At 38.8% G+C, this 24,026-nt stretch overlaps 1 protein-coding gene across 6 annotated transcripts in view; it reads left to right on the plus strand.

The window, feature by feature from the left end:
* Positions 1–21,210, plus strand: part of dmxl2 (Dmx-like 2) — an 85,588-nt gene extending 64,378 nt beyond the window's left edge. For all 6 annotated transcript variants that reach the window (XM_062029416.1, XM_062029434.1, XM_062029444.1 and 3 more), the window contains 9 exons: positions 4,700–4,821; positions 4,899–5,037; positions 9,210–9,270; positions 10,167–10,294; positions 10,367–10,444; positions 10,562–10,653; positions 10,739–10,791; positions 10,880–11,097; positions 19,430–21,210. In XM_062029416.1, coding sequence (XP_061885400.1) covers positions 4,700–4,821; positions 4,899–5,037; positions 9,210–9,270; positions 10,167–10,294; positions 10,367–10,444; positions 10,562–10,653; positions 10,739–10,791; positions 10,880–11,097; positions 19,430–19,639 — 1,101 coding nt within the window. In that variant the 3' untranslated portion in view covers positions 19,640–21,210. The remainder of the gene's footprint in view (positions 1–4,699; positions 4,822–4,898; positions 5,038–9,209; positions 9,271–10,166; positions 10,295–10,366; positions 10,445–10,561; positions 10,654–10,738; positions 10,792–10,879; positions 11,098–19,429) is intronic.
* Positions 21,211–24,026: the final 2,816 nt, after the last annotated feature.

Below are 24,026 nucleotides of genomic sequence, written 5' to 3' on the forward strand. Positions count from 1 at the left end.
CTTCTGGTGTATTCAGTTAGTTGAATTCATATACTTACAATTTATTCTGGTCTTCTGATTTTCCTTTCTGTCTTTGTACTTTTTTGTCCGTAAGAATGTGTAATGGTCTTAAATTATATTTATTATGGTCTTAAAAAAGTCTTAAAAAGTTCTTAATTGGACTTGTTGAGCCGTTAGCCATCTTATACCATAGGTACCTCACGGTCATTTTTGCATGTCTTCCTTTGACAGAGTTACCAGAGAAAAAACATTATGTGTTATGCTACGAGAAATGCTATGTGTGCAGGAATTTTTCAGCCTGGCGCTGTTTAGTTCTAGCTTAATTTAGCTTAGCTTGCTCTAGTGTTGTTAGTCAAGTGTGACTCAAACAGTGTGACTCAAACAGTGATCTATGTTTTTAGGAAGAGTGATGGCGCCTTCCCAGTTAGGGTGAAGGGCGTCCCTCTGCAGCAAGCACAATTTGCCCCAGAATTATCAAGGAACGTTTGTCCCTGTTCTCTACAAAAACTCGCCAGCCACTTGTTAAGCGAGACTAATTTTCCATACCTCTCATCACTGCCTTTTGCAGGCAGAAGGCCCGAGACAAGTACCCGATGCCGAGTAATTTTTCTGGCGAGATTACAAATCCAGGCTATGTTCCTCTTTGTAATCTCTGACTGTCTCATCCTAGTGTCATTGGCGCCGACGTGTACAACTATGTTCGCGTAGCTAGTGGTGCGATTAGCCTGTCGCACCTGTTTAGTAGGCCTAATGCGAGTCAGCTCCCTAAGATTAGCTTCAATGTCGGGTGCTCGGGCCCCGGGAATAACACTTATTTGTGGCTGGTTTACTAAACTATATGTTGCGTGTTATGGAGTCCCCTATGACTAAGGTGTTGTGTCCGGTAGACTGGGGTTACGACTCAAGTAAAAGTAAAAAGTAGTCATCAAAATAATTACTTGAGAGTAAGTAAGTATTCTGCGAAAAAGTATTGAAAAACTTGTGAGTAACTTCTGATATTTTAGTTGCTATTTTTATATGGTTCTTGGACGCCAATTGTAATTGATGTGAGAATGTGTGTGTAAAAAATAATAATTTACAATTTATCGCAACATGTTTTCTCTAGTTAGAAGTGGAATTCTTGTAGGCTGAAATGTGAACATTTCTACTGACACTGATGACAGCACATGATATAAATGTTCGTTTTACTAGTTAAAAAAGTAACCATTGAAGATTTGTGCTGCCTTGTCTGACGTCATGGCACTTTTTACAGTCAGTATGTTTCTATGTACTGAATTAGTCTGAATTGTTAAATAATTCAGTTTGTTCTATTTTCACAGCTACATGTGAAGTTCAAGTTTTTATGATCTTATCTCTAATGTGACTCTTGGCCATACACAATGTGTCTCTCGTACACTAGGGGGCGATTGTGGTTAATTCAGCTTGTTTAGCTATTTGGAAATGTACATACCGTAGAAGACGAGAATGCACAGAAGTTTTGTTTCCCAGTGAAAAATCCGAACGCAGTGTCTCTCAGTAGTTGTAGTTGTGATTTGGTCCCCGCCATGAGGCTCTGTTTGATTGGTGAAATAGAGTCAAACGTCACTAATGCTTACGCTGGATTGGCGAAACAGAGTCATGTGACTTTGTCAGCAAGCTTTCTTCTGGCAGGCACAATGAATTCTTCTTTGCAAGTCTTAATCAATCGATTATAAATAATTAAGATGTAAATAAATGTAACGATCGGAATGAAAATCAATGTAACAGAGTAAAAGTAGCGCTCTTCACAAAAATATTCAAGTAAAAGTAAAAAGTATGTTACATTAAAACTTCTCTGACAAGTAAACATTTTTCAAAAAGTTACTTAAAGGCCTACTGAAATAACATTTTTTTATTTAAACGGGGATAGCAGATCCATTCTATGTGTCATACTTGATCATTTCGCGATATTGCCATATAGGATTTAGTAGAGAACATCGACGATAAAGTTCGCAACTTTTGGTCGCTGATAAAAAAAGCCTTGCCTGTACCAGAAGTTGTGTGATGTCACAAGTTGAAAGGCTCCTCACATTTCCCCATTGTTTACACCAGCAGCTAGAGCGATTCGGACAGAGAAAGTGACGATTACCCCATTAATTTGAGCCAGGATGAAAGATTCGTGGATGAGGAACGTGAGAGTGAAGGACTAGAGTGCAGTGCAGGATGCATCTTTTTTCGCTCTGACCGTAACTTAGGTACAAGCTGGCTCATTGGATTCCACACTCTCTCCTTTTTCTATTGTGGATCACGGATTTGTATTTTAAACCACCTCGGATACTATATCTTCTTGAAAATGAGAGTCGAGAATGCGAAATGGACATTCACAGTGACTTTTATCTCCACAACAATACATCGGCGAAGCACTTTAGCTACGGAGCTAATGTGATAGCATCGTGCTTAAATGCAGATAGAAACAAAAGAAATAAACCCCTGACTGGAAGGATAGACAGAAAATCAACAATACTATTAAACCATGGACCTGTAAATACACGGTTAATGCTATACAGCTTGGTGAAGCTTAACAATGCTGTTGCTAACGACACCATTGAAGCTAACTTAGCAACGGGACCTCACAGAGCTATGATAAAAACATTAGCGCTCCACCTACGCCAGCCAGCCCTCATCTGCTCATCAACACCCGTGCTCACCTGCGTTCCAGCGATCGACGGAAGGAAGAAGGACTTCACCCGATCATCCGTGCGGTCGGCGGCTAGCGTCGGATAGCGCGTCTGCTATCCAAGTCAAAGTCCTCCTGGTTGTGTTGCTACAGCCAGCCGCTAATACACCGATCCCACCTACAACTTTCTTCTTTGCAGTCTTCATTGTTCATTAAACAAATTGCAAAAGATTCACCAACACAGATGTCCAGAATACTGTGGAATTTTGCGATGTAAATAGAGCTGTTTGTATTGGGATACAATGTGTCAGAATATTTCCGTTTCAACCATCGACGTCACACGCAAACGTCATCATACACCATACTTGCCAACCCTCCCGTTTTTAGCGGGAGAATCCCGATATTCAGCGCCTCTCCCGACAAACTTCCGGTATTCAGCCGGAGCTGGAGGCCACGCCCAAAAAAAAAAAAGTCTGCCGCAGCTGCGATTGGACCTGACCAGCCTCCGGGTACAAGTACTGGAGTACCAATTGCTTGCCAGGGAAGATCTTCCCCAGGAAGCAAGGATTGACCGGTTTTGGGCCATGCTAGGGAGAGATGGAAGATTCCACACTCTCGTGCATTTGATGAAAGCACTTTTGTGCGTGCCAAACAGCAATGCATCATCAGAGAGGGTGTTCAGCATGGTTAGAAAAATAGTGACAGAGAATAGAAAGAGGATGGACAATTCAACCCTTAACAAAGCATTGTACTTTCAAGTACAACAATGAGTAGATGAGTGTTGTGTGGGTGTGTGTGTATATGTGTAAATAAATGAACACTAAAATTCAAGTATTTCTTTTATTTATATATATAATAAAATAAATATATATGTATATATATATATATATATATATATATATATATATATATATATATATATATATATATATATATATATATATATATATATATATATATAGCTAGAATTCACTGAAAGTCAAGTATATATATATATATATATATATATATATATATATATATATATATATATATATATATATATATATATATATATATATATATATATATATATATATATATATATGAAATACTTGAGTTGGTGAATTCTAGCTGTAAATATACTCTCCTCTTAACCACGCCCCTAACCACGCCCCCCGCCACAACCACGCCCCCCACCAAGCCCCCCCCCCCCTCCCGATATTGGAGGTCTCAAGGTTGGCAAGTATGTCATACACAGACGTTTTCAACCGGAAGTTTCGCGGGAAATTTAAAATTGCACTTTATAAGTTAACCCGGCCGTATTCGCATGTGTTGCAATGTTAAGATTTCATCATTGATATATAAACTATCAGACTGCGTGGTCGGTAGTAGTGGGTTTCAGTAGCCCTTTAAGTAAATGTAACGCAGTAAATGTAGTGTTACTACACCTCTGGGACTATCTAAAGGGCTAAAATCTGTTATACGTCTTAACCGGTTCACCATTGCTTGTAGGCCGCTTTGGGCTACTACAATCTGGGCTAGTCAGATAACTAGAGCTAATGCTAGCAAACGTGTCCGCGGTGTCTAATTTTACGACGCTACTCTGCTGTAACTGGCGGACACCCTATCCATGAGAAAGGTGCACGAAGAACAGGAAGCCATACTCGCATTATTTCTGTCACCGAGTCGAGTTCTCGCTGTTTTTGGAGCGCAGTAGCTTCGGACTGGGACTAGCGTACTTTTGCTAGCCTTGCAGCCAGCTAGCTGAAAGTGAAGCAGTTAAACAGAGAGAGTGGGTGCTTTGTAAATTTGAGTAAGACTACTAAATGTGTTAAAGAAGGATTGAAGCAAGCTATACAACAATTAAAAGCACACTAATAGAAAGATAGCACTTAGCTTGGACAGCGGGAGCGAGCAACACCGCAAGCAAGACACGTAACCTCTCGGGTGTAACATTACACTTGGCATAGCTGCACTGATAAATACTGAGTAGCTAAAAGGGGACTCTTTCTATGAATTCTACCATCCTCTTGCAGTACTTGTTACCTTTTTCCTCCCTAACATGTTCACATTCATTTCCAGGCTAACTCGAATGAAATAGTGCTGGCCTCCACCCACGATGTCCAGGAGGTGGACGTGTCTACGCTTGTGGCTGTGCAGCCCTACACCTGGATAGGGGATGATTTTGATAAAGAGTCACGCAGGTCGGATGGATACTTACTTTCCTTAAAAGGAGCTATTTCATTGCCAGCATTGTTAAAATTGTGACTTTGTTTTATAGCTCTGATGACATTGACTGCCGCTCATCTCACACCAACATTGCCCAGGCCAGTTCTGTCCCGTTTGCACCACCACAGATGCCCGTCTCTGCATCAATGCCATGGCTTGGCAGTGGGCAGACAAGCATGGGAGCCAGCGTGGTACAGAGTGATGCACACACACACACACACACACACACACACACACACACACACACACACACACACACACACACACACACACACACACATTTATTTTCATTCATTCTATATCACTTGTCTGGCCTTGTCTAGTTGTGGCTGGACACTAAAGCATGCTCCAGCTCATTTAAGATTAGAGGCTAAACACCAGCCATTGGGACTCACACATTCTAGGGAAATACATTACAATTAACCCATTCACATTTAATTTGACATACATGTTGAAAAAAGACTGGGTATCTTGAGAGAACCCATACTCAGAGAATAGATTTAAAATAGGAACCTTTTTGCTGTGACACCGTGTTCACACATTCACACACAATTCAACTGAATCTGACTAAATGCAGTTCATCATCAACGCTGCCGGGGGAGAAAGTAAGCTCAATTGTGTATGCAAGAGACCCCAGTGTGAAGTGTTGCCAAACAAGCAATCAACAAGTATGTATATTCACTAACATAAAGTTGGCTATTGGATGCCGAATGTAAAAGTTCAGTCACACTTTTGTAGCGGATATATTTCTCAGATTTAACTCACTTTTTTCTCAGATTTAGCTAATTTTCATTACATTTAAGTTTAAATTAAATGTTCACTCTAAATATTATATGTAAATGTTAAATCTAAACCTAATTCTTAAATATAAATTTATATGTTAAATCTTAAATCTAAGCTTAAATGTTGAATATAAATCTAAGTGTTAAATCAAAACCTAAATGTTAAATCTAAACCTAAATGTTGATTCTAAATCTAAATGTGAGCGCTAAATGTTAAATATGACCGCTAAATGGTAAATCTAAACCTAAATCTTAAATCTTACGCTAAATCGAAATGTGAGCCCACATTTTTAATCTAAACCTAAATCTTGAATGTAAACCTCCTTCTTAAATGTAAACCTAAATATTATATATAAATCTTTAATATTTTATTGTGTTTGAGTGTCTAAATGTCTCAACACACCATGCACACGTTTGGAGCTAACATTTTTTTATTGATTTGCAACTTAATTGGCATTATTTGTCATTGAGCATTTGGCATGTTTTTTTCTTCCACAGTAAGAAAGGTGTAGGAGTGTCTGCACATGCTTTGTGCATTTAGATTTAACATTTCGGTTTAGATTTAACATTTAGCGCTCACATTTGGATTTAAGATTTATATTTAACATTTCGGTTTAGATTTAACAATTAGCGCTCAGATTTAGATTTAAGATTTAGGTTTAGAGTTAACATATAGATTTATTTTTAACATATATATTTAGATTTAACATATAGATTATATTTAAGATTTAGGTTTAGATTTAACATATAGATTTATATTTAAGATTTAAGTTTAGATATAACATTTAGATATAGTTTTTTGGGTCAACATTTAATACAAGCTTAAATGTAATGAAAATTAGCTACATCTGAGAAAAGGGAGTTAAAGGAGAAATATGTAGTAATGTGGCCAGAAAGGGTACTGCAATCACAGTCAAAATTCTGTAGTCCCCTCCCACTCTCCATGACTAAGGTTGCAAGATACGCAGCCGAATCCAAATCCTACTCAAGGGAACTTCAAATGGCAATGGACGAGTCCTACACTGTAGGTTTCTCTTGTTTATGCTTCTTGCAAGATGGTTTACTAAGTAAATATGCCACATTTTACTAATTAACGATTGGCAAAATGTATTTGTAAAGTTATGCAGCAATATTTTAGGCGGGACAGATTGTTGACATTACCCTGCTAAAATGTCTAGTTTGGACCACCATCGGAATATATCATGTATAATAATATATATTATATATCACATATGCCTACTTTGATGGCAAGCCAAGGCCAACAGATAAATTACCGCCACGTTTCGTTCAGCATAACTCCATGTTGCATCCAACCTGACGCACTGCATTCTCTTCCATGTACGCACATCACCATCTTTCAGTGCAGAGTGCGATTCCATGAGCCAACCCACGTTATGCATAAATCAAATAGCGTACTACCATGTCAATACACAAAGTAGAAAATCATTAGATCTAATGCATTATATTGTGCCAAGCAAATACCACCCTATATGTGCCTGATGCACATACAGTACCAGAAACCGCAATTAGCCGTGCTAATGTTGGAACTCATTTCCTGAGTTTGGGAAGGCCATTCTAAAACCTTATTTCTCGCCTGATTTAGCCATTCCTTTACCACTTTTGACGTGTGTTTGGGGTCATTGTCCTGTTGGAACACCCAACTGTGCCCAAGACCCAACCTCTGGGCTTATGATTTTAGTTTGTCCTGAACAATTTGGAGGTAATCCTCCTTTTTCATTGTCCCATTTACTCTCTGTAAAGCACCAGTTCCATTGGCAGCAAAACAGGCCCAGAGGATAATACTACCACCACCATGCTTGACGGTAGGCTTGGTGTTCCTGGGATTAAAGACCTCGCCTTTTCTCCTCGAAACATATTGCTGTGTATTGTGGCCAAACAGCTCAATTTTTGTTTCATCTGACATCACATGGACAAAGATAAGACCTTCTGGAGGAAAGTTCTGTGGACAATGGGACAATGACCCCAAACACACATCAAAAGTGGTAAAGGAATGGCTAAATCAGGCTAGAATTAAGGTTTTAGAATGGCCTTCCCAAAGTCCTGACTTAAACGTGTGGACAATGCTGAAGAAACAAATCCATGTCCAACAAATGTATCTGAATGGCACCAATTTTGTCAAGAGGAGTGGTCAAAAATTCAACCAGAAGCTTGTAGATGGCTACCAAAAGCACCTTATTGCAGTGAAACTTGCCAAGGGACATGTAACCAAATATTATTATTGCTGTATGTATACTTTTGATCCAGCAGATTTGGTCACATTTTCAGTAGACCCATAATACATTCATTAAAGAACCAAACTTCATGAATGTTTTTTGTGACCAAGTATGTGCTCCAATCACTATCAGAAAAAAATAAGAGTTGTAGAAATGATTGGAAACTCAAGACAGCCATGACATTATTTTCTTTACAAGTGTATGTAAACTTTTGACCACGACTGTATTTCCCCCGTTAGCCTATATGTCGATGTGTCATTGACCGGGCTAGCATGCTAAGCATTCGTTGCACGAACATACTAGCTTTGTTAGATAAGGTTATAGACTGTATTGGTATAGTTTACATACAAAATGTCTATTTCCATTTATTACAAGTAATAAGAAAACGTAAATGCCTTACTTACCTATCAAGGAGGAAATTAGCAAGTTTAGCATCATATGAAAAAATCTTCTCCGCCTTCAATCGTCTCCATCTTTCAAAGGCATCCCCGATACAAATCCTCGTTTTGTTCCTGGCTTTGTCATGAATAAGTTGAGAATCGTAACGAGGCCTTTTAGATTTACTAAGGTCTGACATGTTTAGTAACTTTACCAGTGGCAGTAGCTCGACAAAGTTGATGGTGCCGAACTGGCAACTTGGATGTGACACACTCACAAACTTTTAAATTGGTCAAACGGTGGAGGGCGGAGCATCGAAATGAAAAAAATAACAATCTTTCGGGGCTGTAAATCTAAATTTGAAATGAGCATATCCCGGCTGAATTACCGTTATCAGTTATAAAGGTATTTGAAAAAAACATTATTTATTAATGCCTTTTGACATAGCAGGGCAATTTAATGATGACTTGCCATGACATTTCTACATATGGCACCTTTAAATCTGAAAAAAGGGAGTTAAATATGAGAAATATATCTGCTAGAAAAGTGTGACTGAACTTTTATATCTGGCACCCCATAGTTGGCAACATCTGCAGATCATTTAATTAGCTCTACTAAATACTTCTACTCAGCCTGTCTATGACCCATGCATATTTCTTAGAGTTTAAGTATTTTTAACTCTTATCTTTGTCGAACAAAATGTAGCCATGCCGCCTAAACAGCTAGCCTGCTGAGTCTGAGGGCTGATACAGTGTGCTAACTTGTGTGCATCTCTTAGATGGACATGCACATAAATACAGATAGTGCCCGCGCTCCCAGCTGGCCCAAGGTGCAGCTTTGCGTCACACTTACACACAGTCAGGGTTCTCCCTGTTCCAGCCGTGTTGATAAATATGTGCAGTGTGAATGACACACATCTCTGTTGGATGAGCGTCTTAACCAACTACCTTTTGTCTGTATCTTTTCCAGATCATGAAGAGAAATCTAAATAATGTCAAGAGAATGACATCCCATCCCATATATCAGTATTGTAAGTATTTTTTTTCAGTGAGAATTTACAATACATTTTGCAAATTACTGCTGTGCATACGGCTCTATATTGCATGAGCTCCATTCACAAGGGCCACTGACATGGCTCAGGTGGTGGAGTGTCTGTCTCTCTACCTGAAGTTTGCAGTTTATATCCCCGGTTCCGCACAACCATCATGAAGTATCCTTACGCATATTCAACCTCACATCGCTTCTGAGGCTTTGTCATCAGTATGTAAATGAGCTTTCCTTCCATGGCAACGTATACCACTGTACTGTGTGTCTAGCACAGCACACTTCCTCGGCTTTGAACACAGGTCCACAAAGAGTTAAGTCATTAGTTAAATGCCACCAGATGTCACTTCGTTGTCCAGCACAGCTTTTGATGCATCAGAAAGTGAGGTTTACACAACGTACTATTGCATAACCACATTAGTTAAAGTTAAAGTACCAATGATTGTCACAGACACACTAGCTGGCTTCTGTTATACTCACTCTCACCCATTTAGTAACAGTTTGGCCTTGGTGTATGTTTTCTAATATTTTATTAATTGTCATTCTAGTTATATCGTTATTACAGAACTGTTGAAACCCAAAAAAATATAAAGGTGCCTTACTTTAGACTTTAGTTCCTTACTGTAATCCCATTTACCTTTTAACCCTACTCTTGCAACATGGTAAGCATGTAGTGATTACTTTTAAATGGAAACTCAAAAGCGTCACAAAATATATATATGTTTTATCTTCTTAAAGTAAAATAAAAATATTATGTTTTCTTATACAACTACATAATTTCACAACAGCCACTTGTTTCAAGCCAATGCCTTGTCAGGCATAACCAGAGCATAGTCAACTTGTCATCTACTGTATGTCTTTGTGTCTATGCTTGTATGCCAGACATGACAGGGGCCCAGGATGGCAGTGTGAGAATGTTTGAATGGAACAGACCTCAGCAGCTCATCTGCTTCAGACAAGCAGGCAACGCTCGAGTCACCCGACTCTATTTCAACTCCCAGGGCAACAAAGTGCGTGCGCGCACACACAGATATCCATCCTCTTTGTTTTGTCTATTGATAAAGTTGTTCTGTTTGTTCTAGTGTGGAGTCGCTGACGGTGAGGGATTCCTCAGTCTGTGGCAAGTCAACCAGACATCCTCCAACCCCAAACCCTACCTGGTGAGGTCATCTCCTAACTGTCCCACTACAATAAGCGCTTCACTAGCACAAACACGTCATTGGAGAACAAAAAAACAGACTTTTGACCAGTTATCTTGTGTCTGATATTGTTGGTAGAGTTGGCAGTGCCACACGAAGACCTGTGGAGATTTTGCTTTCATCACATCCTCGAGTCTCATTGCCACAGCCGGACAATCCAATGATAACAGGTGTGCCTCAAGTTATTCTTTGACCAGAGCTTATCTTAATCTTTTTAGTACATAGCAACACAACTGACAACTTGTTGTTCTACAGAAATGTGTGTTTGTGGGACACTCTGATTTCACCCAGCAATACTATGGTCCACGGTAGGAATCCCAAAAAACTTCATATGTGTTCCCTATATATCAAGTTATGCTGTATTGATTTAAGATGTGTTCTTGTCTCTCCCTTCAGCCTTTCCTTGTCATGAGAACGGGGCCACTGTGCTGCAGTATGCTCCTAAACAGCAGCTGCTGATCACTGGAGGCAGAAAGGGCTTTGTGTGCGTGTTTGACATCCGCCAGAGACAGCTGCTCCACACTTTCCAAGCCCATGACTCCGCCATCAAGGCTCTTGCTCTGGACGCCTTCGAGGACTTCTTTGTTACTGGCTCGGCAGAGGGCAACATGAAGGTGACGCATACATTCTGTTCTTACAACACAGAACTCCAACACAAAACAAAGCAAGAATAACATTTTATACAGTATGTTTGAAAAAAGATAAATGATTTTTTTTTTAAAGTCCCACCTTTGCTTTGACATACGACCTCTATAATGCAACTGAAAATATAAACAAATAAAGTACTAATCGACTAATAATTAGCAAGAGGGGGTAAACAAAACCTCCTTCCTTTGCGTAGATGACTCAGTTTGGACTGACACAGTTAAAGCAATTTTATTCAATCTTATTTTCTATTTTTTTATGGTTGTAGATGGCTCAATATCATGTTGAAAACTTAGAATATTTTTGAGAGAAAAAAGGGAAAGGGTATTTAAATATTGGAGTATAATGCTGTGATGCTTTACACCAGGGGTGTCAAACTTAAATACAGAGTGGGCCAAAATTTAAAACTGAACAAAGCCGCGGGCCAAGGTTGAACAAATTAACCTTTTAATAGGGACCCAAACAAGTTTTCATTGAATATTGAACAAGCAAGGCTTATATAACTTTAAAGTGACATGCAAAATCGAGTTTCAAATAATAATAATAATAATAATTTAAAAATATCAATAGCATATCAAATACAATTTAAATAAAAATTGAATGCCTCTTTTCTATTTGCAGCCTTCTGAGGTAAATATCAACATTAACTTTTTCCACAGGCTAATACATTTTAAAATAAAATAACAATGAATAAACCAACCATTCAGGACTATAAACTGCTCAGTTTGCAACACACTGATCTAATCTGATGTGCCCAAGCCAGATACCTGGCATCTTTTCTTGGATGCTAGTTCATTAATGTCGGGGCTCAGGCTTTGTGCTGAAGCAACCTTCATTATCGAACGAAGGTGTTCATCAGTCATTATATCTCGTAGTCCACAGTCTTGGGGGCGTGCCTTAAAGGCACTGCCTTTAACGTCCTCTACAAGCTGTCGTCACGTCCGCTTTTCATCCATTCTAACAACGTGCCGGCCCAGTCACAAGAAATGTGCGGCTTCTGTACGCACACACACGTGAATGCAACACATACTTGATCAACAGCGATAAAGGTTATACTGAGGGTGGCCGTATCAACAACTTTAATACTGTTAGAAATATACGCCACACTGTAAACCCACACCAAACAAGAATGACAAACACATTTTGGGAGAACATCCGCACCGTAACACAACATAAACACAACAGAACAAATACCCACAATCCTTTGCAGCACTAACTCTTCCGGGACGCTACAAAATAAATCCCCGCTACCACCAAACCCCCCACACCCCACACACACACACACACACACACACACACACACACACACACCTTGTAGCGTCCCGGAAGAGTTAATGCCGCAAAGGATTCTGGGTATTTGTTCTGTTGTGTTTATGTTGTGTTACGGTGCGGATGTTCTCCCGAAATGTGGACTCGTTGGACTGGATGAAAAGCGGACGTGACGATTTTCGGGAGGGGCACTGAAATTTGGGAGTCTCCCGGGAGGGTTGTCAAGTATGAGAATTAGCGGTGAATGCGGTGTAACCGCGGCACCGCCGCTGTATGTAATCGGCGGGCCAGCTCTAGTGTTAATTTGATATCGCCTCAAGGGCCAAGTGAAATTACACGGCGGGCCAATTTTGGCCCGCGGGCCAGAGTTTGACACCCATGCTTTACACCAGTGGTTCTCAAACTTTTTTTGTCATCCCCCACTTTGGACAAGGGGGAGTTTTCAAGCCCCACCTGCCCCCATCGCCCCAACAGAACGCTAATGCCAAGCTTAACATTTTCAAATTTATCGAACATCAAGTAACATCAAGTTTTATACATTCAAACTCAATAACATAAAATAAAATCAAGTTCAATAATAAATAAAATAACTGTGCAGCTGTGGTATAACTTGCATCAAGTTCAATATCAAATAAAATAACTTGCATCAATTCAATAATAAATAAAACAAAAGTGTTATAACTTGCATCAAGTTCAATAATAAATAAAAAAAAGTGTTATAACTTGCATCAAGTTCAATAATAAATCAAAAAAAGTGTTATAACTTGCATCAAGTTCAATAATAAATCAAATAAAAGTGTTATAACTTGCATCAGGTTCAATAATAAATCAAATAACTTGCATCAAGTTCAATTATAAATAAAACAAAAGTGTTATAATTTGCATCAAGTTCAATAATAAATAAAACAAAAGTGTTATAACTTGCATCAAGTTCAATAATAAATAAAAAAAAAGTGTTATAACTTGCACCAAGTTCAATAATAAATCAAATAAAAGTGTTATAACTTGCATCAAGTTCAATAATAAATAAAACAAAAGTGTTATAACTTGCATCAAGTTCAATAATAAATCAAAAAAAGTGTTATAACTTGCATCAAGTTCAATAATAAATCAAATAAAAGTGTTATAACTTACATCAAGTTCAATAATAAATCAAATAACTTGCATCAAGTTCAATAATAAATGAAAATAAAAGTGCCACTTTGCAATCTTTGCCAAAAAAAGGAGGACAGGGCAAGTGAACATGAGTTTTACAGTACTCCAGCATTAGTGGCTGCAATGAGCCTGTTTTGCACTGCACAGATTTTCAAATCGGGGTTGCAGGCTTGACACTGCCACTGTTAAAACCTCATTGAATTCGGGGCTGAGCTGCCTTGACGCGAGTGTTTCCCGGTGAATGACACATTGTGTCCAATGCGCATTTGGCGCAACCCTCTTTATTAGAGCCTGCAGCCCGTTTCTTGACTTTGCCATGCGCGCCATCAGAGCAAAAGCCCACACGGTTTTCCCATTTAAGGTCGTGTTCTTTGAGGAAACTGTCCATTATCTTGAACAGCTCATCAACAGTGGCTCTATTTTTTATGTATTTGCAAAACAGCAAATCCTCGCACAGTGACTCGCCATTCACAAAGCTTCCGCTTAGCCCCGCCCCCATTAGTTACTGTTGCTGTCTGTCAAACTTTCGCTCCTACCTAGAAATGTAAAGCATACAGGAAAAATAAGTAATTTACATTTATCTATATAGCGGATTTCACAGACAGAATCACAAAGTGATTTCCAGTGTGTATAGAAAATGAAAGCATAGTAAAAAAAAAAATCAAAGAATATAATAATAAAAAAATAAAAAAAATAAAAGTGAAATTTCCTCCCGTTCCTCGCGCCCCACCTGTCATGTCTCTATTCCCCACCAGTGGGGCGCGCCCCACACTTTGAGAAACGCTGCTTTACACTAATGCAAACTACAACCACAAAAACACACATTGGGTTTGTGTTAATGATTCTTTGGCTATCAGTCTTAACTGAACAATATAATGATAAATAAATGATAAATGGGTTATACTTGTATAGCGCTTTTCTACCTTCAAAGTACTCAAAGCACTTTGACAGTATTTCCACATTCACCCATTCACACACTGATGGCGGGAGCTGCCATGCAAGGCGCTAACCAGCAGCCATCAGGAGCAAGGGTGAAGTGTCTTGCCCAAGGACACAACGGACGAGACTAGGATGGTAGAAGGTGGGGATTGAACCCCAGTAACCAGCGTATAACTGTGATGGAGCATTTCACATGATTAAATATAAATGAACGCTACACAGTACTGACATTGAAGGTATTAAAGACAAGCTGCTCCAGTTCCAGTAATGCTTAAAATGACCAAAATACTATAAATATTACATGTTATCATGAATATATCTGTTACTACATCACATACATACTTACAGGATCTATATAAAGTTGATGGAGGTTTTTTTAGAGGGCTTATACTGTAGGTTTATAGCTTTATAGGTAAAATTGTTATGACCTCTGTAACGGTTGGTTGAATTTTATTACGATCATGTATACAATTTCAATATGATACATCACATATTTTCATTTGCCTTTACAACATGTCCGAAAAGGAGTAGGAAGAAGCAGAGCTTATTTATTCTTAACCCTTTTCTACCTCATAGCAATTCCGGTACTAACACATGTTCAGTTCCTGTTCTTAATTTGTACATCAATTCACTCTGAATACAACGGTTCTCTTCATAAATCGCTAAGTCAGTTATGATTCACAAAATGAATTGAATAATATATTTTTTTAAATAAAGTTTAAGACTTTTGTCGTAGTTTCCTGTACTTTTCCTGTACTATTCCTGTACTCTTAACACACAGTTTCATAAATTGGATCATATTAGTACGTTGTTTGACATGTTTGCTCAATCCATTCCATAATTTAATTCCACATAAGTATATGCTAGAGGTTGTGAGTGTTGTATGGGCATACAAATGTTTTAGGATAGACTTTATTCATCCCACAATGGGGAAATTTTGGTTGCAGTGCAGATACAAAAAGTCCACAAAAATTTTAAAACATCAAAGAACATGAAAGACATTAAAGGAGCAATAGCTGCCGCTTCAGAGCTGCCATTTCTACACTTACAGCTACAAGGTAAACACAACAAGAAAACAAAAAACTAGCAATAAATAATACATATTGCATTCAACGATTGCAGCAAGCATAAGTTACATTTTCACTAAAGTTATGTTTCTCCTCTTTTGTTGAGAATGTGTGTATATTATTAGTTAACATGTTATAGTTTGCTTTGCATAATTTTAGCTGTTTGCAAATGCACCAAATCATTGAATTTCAACATTTTTGATTCAATAAATGAAGAGTTTGTGTGTTCTCCATATCCAACATTATGTATTATTCTAACTGACCTCTTTTGGTACTTTTGTAGTTATTTTCTCATATTTCTACACAATAACTCAGATTTGGTAACACTAGAAAGCAGTAAAGAATGTATAGTAATTGTTGGTCATATTTGAACATATTTTGCTTTATTCATTATAGAAATATTTTATGTTGCATAATATTATTAGATTTCCAGGCTATTTCTTAATCTATTACTCTTTCAGTATCTTCTCCGCCTATTTGTGTTTCACCTTCTCTTCTGCTGTTGGCAAATAGCAATATTTGAGTTTTACTGAGATTCAAAGAGTCTGTTTTTGTCAAACTATTTCTTAAACTTGTTAATTTCTTCAGTTATTTGTATTAGCTTCTGTGTGTTCTCTCTTTAGGTCATTTGTAGCTTTACAAATGTCAATCTTGGTCCTAGTATTGATACAGTATTTAGCGCTGTTGACGTATATTCACCAAGCTTTACGTATTGCTTCTTGGTGGACTTGCGTGTGTTGTGTTGTTTTTTTCTTGTGTGTGGCATTTGAGTTCCTGTCCAGTGCTCTTAATTTGTAATGTCACTTCCCCTGTCTGAGTCTAAGCGCTGACTCTCACACCTGTCCTCAATTGGCAACCGGGACACACCTGTTTCTGGTTGCCAATCAGGCTCCTATATATGCCTGCCCTGTCTTTCAGACAGCATTGTAGCGTTGTTTATTGTACATTATGAATGGCGGTTCTCCTAAGTCTAATTCTTTTATTTGTGCATTCCCTAACTGCACTAGAAATATTCTGTTTTGTGCACTTCGGAGCTACAAACAGTGTCCCTCTGTTTTGTGTTTGTTGCTAAATGATTTTGTTTATCTTTTACTCACATTCCCGCCTGTCGTCCTCTGCATCCTTGTGGGTCACGCAGCAAGCTATGCATCCCAATCCTTGCAGAAATACGTAATCCCTATTACTTGCATTGATAGGGTCCTGCACCTCCGCTAACCCGAGAGGGACAAGCGATAAAAAATGGATGGATAGATGTTAGGTGCCTCTTACTCGCCGTTTTTCACTATTTAGAATGCAGAGAAAAGAGAGATAGACATGTGTGTTATTCTATCACATAAGGATTATGGTTATTGTTCTGAACCAAATTCCAAAAAGTGCAGTTCCCCTTTAAAGTAAAAGCAGAAAGCAAACAATGAACACCAGTCTTATGAACATTGTAAGGCTGAAACGACGCGTCGACGTAGTCGACGTCATCGGTTACGTAAATACGTCGACGCCGTTTTTGTGCATCGACGCGTCGCATATTTACGTCACACTACCGTCATGGCGGACCGCAAAGCAGACGATCAAAGCAGACGATGCGAGCGGTGCGAGCGAGGGGGGAAAAGCATGCCAAAAGTGGTCAAAAGTGTGGGAGTATTTCAATAAACGGCCTAATAATGTTGTTGTATGCACACTGTGTCGAGCGGAAATGGCCTATCATAGCAGCACAACGGCTATGAACGAACATTTGAAAAGAAAACCATCAACTAGTCAATCGTCCGCGCGAGCATACGTTGTCATCATTACACAAAAACATGAATGTGTCATTTGTATCTGCTAGGGGTGTAACGGTACGTGTTTTGTATTGAACCGTTTCGGTACGGGGCTTTCGGTTCGGCACGGGGGTGTACCGAACGAGTTTCTAAGCTAAAGCTAACTTTAGCTGCTAAAGTCTTACCAAGCTGCTTCGCTCCTCTGCCTCTGTCTCAGCACGCAGCATTGTCCCACCCACACAACCATCTGATTGGTACACACGCAGCATTGTCCCACCCACACAACCATCTGATTGGTACACACGAAGCATTATCAGCCAATCAGCAGTGTGTATTCAGAGCGCATGTAGTCAGCGCTTCAGCGTGGAGCAGATAGGTGTTTAGCAGGTGAGCATCAGGCAGCGGACTCTCCCCAAATGATAATAAACACCTCCCAGTCAACTACTAGTAACATCACTATGAGCCCGTTGACCTTCTAGAAATATAAACTGCAGCTCAGCTCACTCGCAGTCCTGGCTTGAGGTGAAGGCTAATTACCTCTCAGTTCCAGCCACATCGACCCCTTCTGAGGGCCTATTTTCAGCTGCTGGGAATATTGTAAACAAGAAAAGAACCAAACATGTACACATGCTAACCTTTCTTCATTACAACTGTTAGTCACTCACTGGAATGAGTAGAATTGGTTATTGTGTACTGTGTTGGACTGGATGTTTATTTTGCACATTTTAAAAGCAATACTTAATGTTTACAGTGCTCCAGAATATTTAGATTGGCACTTTTTTGTATTGGATGTTTATCTTTATTTTTGCACATTTTAGCAAACAAGCAATACTTTCACTTTTGTTGAAATGTTTACACTGTTGTTACAGAATATTTCGTTTTGCACTTTTTTGTATTGGATGTTTATCTTTATTTTTGCACATTTTAAAGCAAAATAAGCAATACTTTTACTTTTGAAATGCTTATACTATTGCAGAATATTAAGATTTGCACTGGATGTTGACTTTTATATTTGCACATTAAAAAGCAAATAAGCTACTTTTAATTTTGTTAAATGTTAAAAGTTTTAAATGTTTACATTGTTACAGAATATTTAGTCATGTTGTTGTCAATGTTGACTGAGTGGCCATACTTCTTTTTTTTTTGTAAATAAAAGCCATGCCTTTTGAAAAAACGGGCCTACATTTATTTTTTCATCTTCATTTTGAATAAAAAAATAATCGGTAAAAGGAAAAATAATCTATAGATTAATCGAAAAAAATAATCTATAGATTAACCGATTAATCGAAAAAATAATCTATAGATTAATCGATAGAAAAATAATCATTAGCTGCAGCCTTAGAACATTGCACATCCAGTTTCTATTGTATATGTTTTTCTATGACTCTTTTGATGTCTGTCAGTTTTTGTTGTAATCTTTCTGCCCAGTATATTAACAGCTTTGTTCCAGCCGCAGTTATTATTTTAAACAAACTATAGCTATATTGCACATATTTATTTATTTGTATGTACTTATTAATTAATTGTAGTGTTATCCTACTGTCCTTTACTAACTTTTACTCTGCCTCTTTTTATCGTTTGTGACTTTTTCTATCATTCTTCTTTTCCTGATCCTGGTCCCAGGCAGCCTGTTGAGTACTTTGTCATGTTTGTCATGTTGTGATCTGTTTTGTGTTAATACCTTTGTTTATTTTAATATATGCATATGCAATTCTCCTGTATTGAACAAATCTACCTTTGGGTACAAATAAAGCCCCTTGAGCAACTGAGTTGCTGAAATCTAATTTCAAGAGAAGAGAATGGACCTTAAATGCACACTGCTGCAGTTCAAACCAACCTGATCAATGGCATTGACTTTATGATGAGAATAAATATTAGAAATATCATAACATTTCAATATTATATATATATATATCAATACAATTTTTGGCCTATGTTGAGATGGTTTCATATGACAATAAGCTATTCTTGCACATAATTCAGAATCATTGCTCAGTATTAAATCTAAAGCCAAAGATAAACAGTTCCATGTGGTTGGGTGGCACTGCTGCTAATGCAAAGGCATCACTGAGAAGAGTGTGAGTCTGACTACTGACCGTGCTGTCATCTATCTCCAGGTGTGGAAGCTAGCTGGCCACGGGCTCATGCACTCTTTTGGCAGCGAACACGCTAAACAGTCCATCTTCCGCAACATTGGCGCCGGAGTCATGCAGGTGGAAACCCGGCCCGGTAACCGCATCTTTACCTGTGGGGCGGACGGCACCCTGAAGATGAGGGTCCTCCCTGACCGTTACAACATCCCCAGCAACTTGGTTGACATCCTGTAAATTCTGCTTTCAATTTTGCGTGCCCAAAGAGGGAATAGGGAAAAAAAGAATCACAAAAGCTTATATAACACTTGCAAGGCTTTAAGAGTGTAATAGATGGGGAAAGAGCTGGTCAGAAGAATACCTTACTTTTGGCATCTTTCAGTGTTCATAAGTAAACAGTTGATTATATCTTAAGTGACAGAGCTGCAAATGTTAGTTTTCCCAAAGGCTGAAAGCAAAGGTAACATACTTGATTTTAAAGCTAGATTTTATTGTAATTTTATTGAAGAATCGCTACTCTTAGAGCGTTTTCATAGAGAAGCTATGCATGTCCTGTTCTCGTTTCGCGGTGCAATCACAGGTCTATTGATAGTGCTCTGTAAAAGTGCTCTGGCAAAACTTTTAAAAATGTGTAACTGTCGTCATTTTGTGCCCACTTAGCATCTACTGTAAGCAGCACTGTGGTTTGTTCTTAAATCAGTGGTATCCAAGTGTGAATCAAGTTGTTGGACATTTTCTTTTTATGGTTTTTAAACTCCTCCCTCTTTTATGCCTGGCTTTTTATCAGTCCTTATGGAAGAGTTGATGGTGCATTGCTCCTATAGTGACATCCCCCACCCCACTGTCACAGACCACCCCAGTAACACACACGGACCTGTCTGGTTTTGGCTTTTGTGTGTCTGTCTGTGTGTTCACTTTCCTGTGTCTGCCCTCCTACCTGCCTCCAAATGCCTGTTTGTGTGGCAGCATCACTGCTAGAACATTCCTGTTTGGGAAGATGTATTTTAATCTTGTGACTGTGATTTCAGTGTTTCCATCTGTCTGGTACCATTAAGCCGCCACAAAGACCCCCCCGCGCTCCTCCCTTCTAGTTTTGCACAAAATTATTATCTAGTCTTTTTCTTCCTTAGTTTAAAAAAAAAAATGGTGTTATTTAAATTATTTGTGTTTGTTTCATTGACCATTGCTTTGTGAAACCGTTTAAGTGAATGCCTTTTATTTTAGGAATGTAAGGGGTTTGACTTTACTTGACTGGGAGATGTGCAACACAGTTTGTTGTGTGTAAATGTGTGTTACCTTGCTAGTTTGTACCGGTTTATTTATAAAGAACAGATATTTGCACTCAAATTATGGAGACACTAAAGGTTTTATTTCAAATAAATGGGTTATTGAGGAATAATCTGTTAAATACGAATGAATGTCTTGCTGTATTTGGCCTAGTAGTCAAATGTTTAAAATTGTTTTAATATATAAATATATGAAATATCACAGCAGCTTGTACAAACATGAAAGCATTTGTTTATTTTTGATTTGTATCATACCAGCTGAATTAGTTTACTTTTGTTAGATGTATGTAAGGTATTTATTAAACAAATTTGTGTTTGGCTCCCCCCTTTCCGCCCACTATGTGTAATGTTCGTGTTCTACCAGTGGCCCTACTGGTGCCTCGTGTGTGTGTGAGTGTGTGTGCATGCAACACAAAACTAGTATCCTGGACAGGTGCTTACAAGAGTGCCGATGCCAGAAAGAAAGAACAGGTTGTGGTGGAAGATTTACCTTTGTAAAGTGAATAAATTATTTTTATTTCACTGGCTTGATTTGGTGCTATTTGTTGCTTGCTTCTTTCTTTGGTAACCAAATACTGTTTTATTATATCGTAACCTGAGGCTTTGATTACTCAACTGCAAAAGGGACCATGTGTTTATTTGTATAAACACATTGATACATGTCATATTAAATCATCTTATATTTGAATGACTTAACCCAAATCCTAATGTGTGATTAGAATTATATGCCCATTGAAACTGGAGTGTACAAGCTCTATTATGGAGAGAATACAAGAGGCAGATTGGACAGAACCATTAAGAGACACAACGTGTCGAATGAGGCAGCGGGAACTTAACTTGCAAGTAAATCGTCACCTCTGCGTAACGTTGGATGAGCTTTAATGCTGCACTGGAAACTTAACATCCTGTAAGACTCCCCACTTCAAGGGAACTACACTTTATTGGGAATATTGCCTATCATTTCTCTTGTTAATGTATTCTAAATCTTAAAAAAAAAAATCTAGCACTAGGCAGCTAACGGGATTCATAATATTTAGCCTATAAAGCCCTCTAAAAAAAAACGCCAGCAATACTCCATTTACCCGCTGTGACCTTGTTATTGTAAGAGCTAACTGCACTAGAAAACTGAACATCTTCCTACTGCCAATACATGTCATTATCATGTTGGTGTGTGACATTTACAATCAATCTGGCTGAGCAAAAGTGTGTGAGTGCGTGGAGGGATGGGGTGATGTTCATGTGTGCCCATGTGTATAATGTGGCGCTTTGTGGTAACAGACTCTGACTGGTTGGCCAGCCCTGGTATAGGAGGTTTTTGGATGCTTTTTGGAGTGGTTTATAGGCGGAATCATATCCCCATTACCTGCATTGTTAGCCACCTCTTAAATGCAATCTTTTATGATTTAGAAAATACAGAAAAGGGCAAAGATGTGTTTTCTTGTCTCACATGAGGATTGTGAATGATGGCAAAAAGTGCAGTTCCCCTTTAAATGCAGCTGAATAGAGTATCTCCCTGTGTAGTTTGTTTGATGTAGCAACAGAGTTCACATGTTATTTGAAGAGATGCACATATTTGTTTCCCAATAATTGAGACTATTAGATTCGAGGCCACTATTTGAGGAAACATGGTAAATAGGGGTGTGAATCTTTGGTCACCCAGCGATTCGATTGATTCCTGTGTTATGTTATATTATGTTATTTTCCTTTATTATGCGCCCCCCAACCAACTGTTACATCAGCCCGAGTAGAGAAAAAAAAAACAGAATCAGAGACTGAGACACACAAAGGAATCTGAACTAAACATTTAAGATTCACAATGAACACATAAATCAAAAGTCATATGCGGTAAGGTGAGTTTTAAAGGCCTACTGAAATGACATTTTTTTTATTTAAACGGGGATAGCAGATCCATTCTATGTGTCATACTTGATCATTTCGCGATATTGCCATATTTTTGCTGAACGGATTTAGTATAGAACAACGACGATAAAGTTCGCAACTTTTGGTCTCTGATTAAAAAAAGCCTTGCCCCTACCGGAAGTAGCGCGACGTAGTCAGTTGTTCGCCTCCTCATATTTTCCTATTGTTTTCAACGCAGCTAGAGCGATTCGGACCGAGAAAGCGACGATTACCCCATTAATTTGAGCGAGGATGAAAGATTCGTGGATGAGGAACGTTAGAGTGACGGACTAGAATGCAGTGCAAGACATATCTTTTTTCGCTCTGACCGTAACTTAGGTACAAGCTGGCTCATTGGATTCCACACTCTCTCCTTTTTCTATTGTGGATCACGGATTTGTATTTTAAACCACCTCGGATACTATATCCTCTTGAAAATGAGAGTCGAGAACGCGAAATGGACATTCACAGTGACTTTTATCCCCACGACAATACATCGGCGAAACTCTTTAGCTACTGAGCTAACGTGATAGCATCTGGCTCAAATGCAGATAGACACAAAATAAATAAATCCCTGACTGGAAGGATAGACAGAAGATCAACAATACTATTAAACCATGGACATGTAACTACACGGTTAATAATTCTCAGCCTGGCAAAGCTTAACAATGCTGTTGCTAACGACGCTGAAGCCAACTTAGCAACCGGACCTCACAGAGCTATGATAAAAACATTAGCGCTTCACCTACGCCGGCCAGCCCTCATCTGCTCATCAACACTCGTGCTCACCTGCGTTCCAGCGATTGACGGCACGACGAAGGACTTCACCTGATCACAGATGCGGTTGGCGGCTAGCGTCGGCTAACGCGTCTGCTATCCAAGTAAGTCCTCCTTGTTGTGTTGCTACAGCCAGCCACTAATACACCGATCCCACCTACAACTTTCTTCTTTGCAGTCTCCATTGTTCATTAAACAAATTGCAAAAGATTCACCAACACAGATGTCCAGAATACTGTGGAATTATGAGATGAAAACAGAGCTATTTTGTATTGTTTTCAATGGGGTACCGATACTTTTGTTTCACTGGCTACGTCACGCGCATACGTCATCATCCAAAGGCGTTTTCAACCGGAAGTTTAGCGGGAAATTTAAAATTGCACTTTATAAGTTAACCCGGCCGTATTGGCATGTGTTGCAATGTTAAGATTTCATCATTGATATATAAACTATCAGACTGCGTGGTCGGTAGTAGTGGGTTTCAGTAGGCCTTTAAGCTGTGCTCTAAAAGAGTCCAGAGTGGTGGCAGACTTGATATTCAGAGGGAGCTTATTCCATAGCCTAGGTGCCATCACTGAGAAAGCACGGTCTCCCTTTGTCACTAGGTTTGACCGTGGGACCTTCAGGGTCATCTGGTTGTCAGATCTAAGGCAAAGACCAAG

This window comes from Entelurus aequoreus, linkage group LG02 (genome assembly GCF_033978785.1).
Source record: "Entelurus aequoreus isolate RoL-2023_Sb linkage group LG02, RoL_Eaeq_v1.1, whole genome shotgun sequence".
Taxonomy (NCBI): domain Eukaryota; kingdom Metazoa; phylum Chordata; class Actinopteri; order Syngnathiformes; family Syngnathidae; genus Entelurus; species Entelurus aequoreus.